Below are 4,460 nucleotides of genomic sequence, written 5' to 3'. Positions count from 1 at the left end.
TATAAATTAAGACAGACGAGGCGAACAAAAGTTCTTTAATTTTGCCATATAATAAATTATCTAACTAATGATTTAGTATTTTTGTATCAAGTTGGGAGGAAAAAACTATATTATTTAAACATGGTTATTGATTTATTTTCGTTGCTATATATATATTTTTTATTATATATATATAATTGAGATTTAATAACTTATAGTATAGGGCCATGTGGGGTTAAGTTGTTGGGCCACAGAAATAAAATTAAAGGGGGTAAAAGCCCAAAAGGGCAAAAAAGTACCATAGTGGGACCCACATGAATGAGAGTTGCTATATTAATTGTTTCGTACGATACATATTACAAAGCTTTTACTGGCTCTCCTTTTTCTTCCGACGTGTAATTTAGGGATCCAGAGGATGATACCCTCGTCTCTTTCATATAGTTTTAAAATTATTTATTTATTTATTAGATTTTTATTTACGTATATTTTTTCTTTCTTTTGTTGTGATTGTTTAAGGGTAAATTATGTCACTTTTAAGGTTATGTCAAATAACAAAAAAATCACTTATGTTTGGGTAATTACAATTACCTCATTTAATTATGAGTTTTATACTTTTATTACATGTTCATCCTGACGGCGTCAAATTCAACTGAATCTTCTAGATTTACGTGAAATGTTCTTTAGTTTGTACTCGTTTTGTGCTAATATGCAGTTTCTGATTTTCAGAATCTAATATTTACAAGACAAAAAACACAATTTATTTCATCTTGTTTTAAAGTGTAGAGCTCAAAATAGGTAAAACGGGAGAAAATTCGTAGATGAAGGATAGTTATAATTAACAAAAAATAAGGAGGGTTTTCTCTTAATTTGACATTACCTCAAAGTTTGACGGAACTTACCCAAAATTATAATGGAATATTCATATGTATATGATAAAAAATGAAAAACGTGGGACCTTATCTATTTGAGTAAAAATGATAAAATTGAATAAACAATAAAATATCCAACGAAACAAGTAAAAGATTAAAAGAAAAATTGTATAAAAAGAAATTATAAAAGGTAAGAAAAGGACCAACAAAACATAATCAAGTATTAAGGCAAAAGCAAATTGTAAAAGTGAAAAAAAAAAAAGAAAAAGAAAAAAAGAAAAAATAATCATCCACACGCTCGCACACACAAACTCACACACGCGCACGTACTAATTACTATCCGAAAAACGACGCCGTATATGAAAAAGGACGGTCCTTCACATTTCACAAACTGAAACAAAAACAGAGCAGTCATCACTCATCACAGCTTCCATGTCCAAAACCCCTTTTTCTTCTTTATACCAATTCTCTCACTCTAACTTTCTCTCACTAACTTTCTCTCTCTAGAAACCCAAATCCCGAAGCTCTTCTTCAGGAATCAATGCAGCGAAGAAAAACCCCTGAAAAAAGCTTTACTCCAAACTGCCATAACTGTTTCCTCTAAGGAATCTTGACCCACTCTGTAAAAAGTTTAAATCTCGCTTGAATTTTTTTTAGTGTGCATAATGGGTGGGGCGGAAGAGGGATGGCCGCCGGCGCCGGGCGGAGCACCGCCGTACGTGCAGAGAGACGATCACTGGACCCACTTCGATAACTCCGTGAATGCAGTTTCGTTCGGGTTTGTGGCAACCGCGATTCTCATCTCCATGTTTCTTGTCATGGCCATTTTTGAGAAGTTCCTCAGGACCACCTCGCCGGCGCTTTCTCCGGCAAGTGTTCGCCGCCGCGACGACGTTGAGGCCGGTCGCTTTGACGCTAAGCTTCACTACCCATCTCCTAAAGTGAGTATTATAGTAGTAAATAGTAGAATTAAATATAATTCAATTAATTATATGTTTTAATTTCTGTAAGTTGTGGTGTGATGATGATTTTTTTTTCTCTTCTGACAACAAAAAATTCATTTCTATTTTACTTTTTAATTGTGGATGAGATTAATTAACTTCTCACTAATCACACACACCAATAGTACGTGTGACTATGTGCAGATCTACGGTTGGTAATTTATCTGATGTAAATAACCAGGTGTAACATATAATTTCTCGAGGGATTGAGCTTATTAAAATTCCCAAAAAATTGCCTGGAGAACGAGGTTTTTGTCATCGAAATACGATTTTTTTAGCAGGAATCCGGGTATAAGTGAAATATGTTCACAATTAATTGGACAAAAGAAACAAATTAAAAATAAAATTGTTTTTCATGTCTTAAAAAGTCATGATTTTTTTTTTATTTAAAAAAAAATAATAAAAAAGATAAATGCATGTGCATGTTCCTGGGATTATGGTACACTGGGAATTAATAGTCCCTGTAGTATATCATATTCTTGAAAATAGCCCATCTTTGTATTTTGGGGGCTAATTGGTCCCCTAAAAATCCCCCCTTTCTCTCTCTAACAAATTCTCTCCCTCTCTCTCTCTCTAAAACTGAAGTATGATTTCTCGCATGCTAAATCCATGGTTCAGGGACAAGCTGCAAAAGCAATAAATTTCTTTGTTTTCATGTTAGTTTTTATTAATTAATTAATGTCTACTACTTTACAGCTTTAATTAATAATATACAAATCAGGTTCCTTGTATTTTGAGTTATTATTTCTGAATTATTATTAAATATTAATTAATACCACTATTGACTTCTTTAATTAATGTCTCTTTCACACAATAATATTTCAATAATATCCATCTTCAGACAATCTTAGTTGTACAATGTTTTTAAATACATAACTGGGATAATATATACATGCAGATAAACCCTAGCTACCTCTTATCTTGTTTTATTGTCTTTACTATATATATAAATATATAAACTGTATTATTGTGTATTAATTATGCTGTAATTTAATTTATTAAGTTATTTATTTAATTATTTTGTAGATATCTGCGAATGCTAGAGAAGTATCGGTGGTGATGCCCGGAGATAATGTTCCGACTTTCATTGCACATCCAGCTCCAGTGCCTTGTCCACCGGAGAGGATGACGTGGCATTCGCACCAATCGAATTAATTAGGTTAAAAAATTAAATTAAATTTAATTTAAATAACATCAATATTTTGTGCAACTCTGTACACATATTTGGTGTAGAATATTCACATTCTTGTACCGAACTATTATGCGTTGGGGCCTAACTATTTTGTCAATAGTCTCACAATGTGTGTTTGTGTGTGTGTGTGTTTTTTTTAATTGTGAAGTTTTTGCTGGCTTTTGTAAATATTACTATTAATTAGCATTATTAATCTGAACATTTTATTAAAGGCACGGAATACAGTAAAAGGGTAAATTAAAGGCAACATAATTCAGTAGAAGGGTAAATTACGGCTACCCTTCTATTATGAATTTGGGTAATTACAATCACCTCCATCAATTATGAATTTTCTTACACGTCCATTCTTGCGGTGTCAAATTTAGTGGAATCTTTAATATTATGTGGAATATCTTCCAATTTATACTCGTTTTACTCCATTCGAGCTCAATATATATTTTCAAACAAGATGATCTTAAGATGTGCCTCTTGACTTATAAATATCAGATTGTAGTGCATCAAAAACTGCATTTTTACGCAAAATGAGTACAAACTATAAAACATTTTTTTATTTTTTTTATTCTTACAAAATCATAATTTTTTGGAAATAATTTGGTCAATATCGAGATAATTTAAAAAAACAATAATATTGTTAATGTCATTTTTTTTTGAAAATTAAATTATGAATTTTAATTTTCAAAAACTAATATCAAATTAGAAATTGATATATATATATATATATATATATATATATATATATAATTACAATTTTGGAATTTTAATAAAAATGTTGGGGTTAAGTTGTTGGGCCATGGAAACAAAATTAAATGTGGGAGGAGCCCTAAAGGTATCTTCTTAACATGGAAGCCCCATCAGCATCTCAGTGGACTCAATTAATCTTATATAAAACATTTCAGCATATGGTAAAATTGAATAAAATTTAAACGAAGCAAAATATAACAATTAAAATAAAATAAGGGTCATTTGATATACACCCCTAATATGGAAAATATATAGGGAGTTGGAGTTGGAGTTGGAGTTGGAGTTGGAGAGGCAAAAATACTATTGTGCCCTTATGTGCAATTTTTGCCCAACTGCATTCAACATTTCCACCAAGTGCATCTAGCATTTTTGGACCTACATTTATCACTTTCACTTATCTTTTTTTTTATTTTAACTAGTAACTATACCCGTGCGTTGCACGGGGTATTACAAAATAAACGAAATTAAATAATTGAGAATAAATAACGCCACACGATTGAACAATCAAACCTAAGGTTCCACAACTTGTCGAAGTCCAAGATATCGTCACTTGTCATATCTTCGTTGTTTCAGAATCCTCAAGAGTCAAGATTCATATTTGGAGAAGTTGTGACAGAGTGTACAAAAAAGTGTAGTAGATCTGAGAAGAGCCAAAGAAAGACCGTCTCACAATTTAAT

At 31.4% G+C, this 4,460-nt stretch overlaps 1 protein-coding gene across 1 annotated transcript; it reads left to right on the top strand.

Annotated features, from left to right (window-relative positions):
• Positions 1 to 1,243: 1,243 nt before the first annotated feature.
• LOC105951613 (uncharacterized protein At5g65660-like) lies at positions 1,244 to 3,146 on the top strand. The gene is made up of 2 exons (XM_088822095.1): positions 1,244 to 1,789; positions 2,876 to 3,146. Exons 1-2 carry the CDS (start codon positions 1,514 to 1,516, stop codon positions 3,002 to 3,004), a joined length of 405 nt encoding a protein of 134 aa, XP_088678221.1. The 5' UTR covers positions 1,244 to 1,513; the 3' UTR covers positions 3,005 to 3,146.
• Positions 3,147 to 4,460: the final 1,314 nt, after the last annotated feature.

The sequence above is a fragment of the Erythranthe guttata genome, chromosome 8 (genome assembly GCF_056151865.1).
Source record: "Erythranthe guttata isolate IM_541 chromosome 8, IM_541, whole genome shotgun sequence".
Classification (NCBI taxonomy): domain Eukaryota; kingdom Viridiplantae; phylum Streptophyta; class Magnoliopsida; order Lamiales; family Phrymaceae; genus Erythranthe; species Erythranthe guttata.
This window is presented reverse-complemented; position numbering and strand designations above follow the sequence as displayed.

What these genes read in the sequence shown, in the direction of transcription:
- LOC105951613 (XM_088822095.1), top strand. Translation starts at nt 1,514, where the DNA reads ATGGGTGGGGCGGAAGAGGGATGGCCGCCGGCGCCGGGCGGAGCACCG. An exon ending in TTCACTACCCATCTCCTAAA is followed by an intron (nt 1,790 to 2,875) that starts GTGAGTATTATA and finishes ATTATTTTGTAG; the next exon opens with ATATCTGCGAATGCTAGAGA.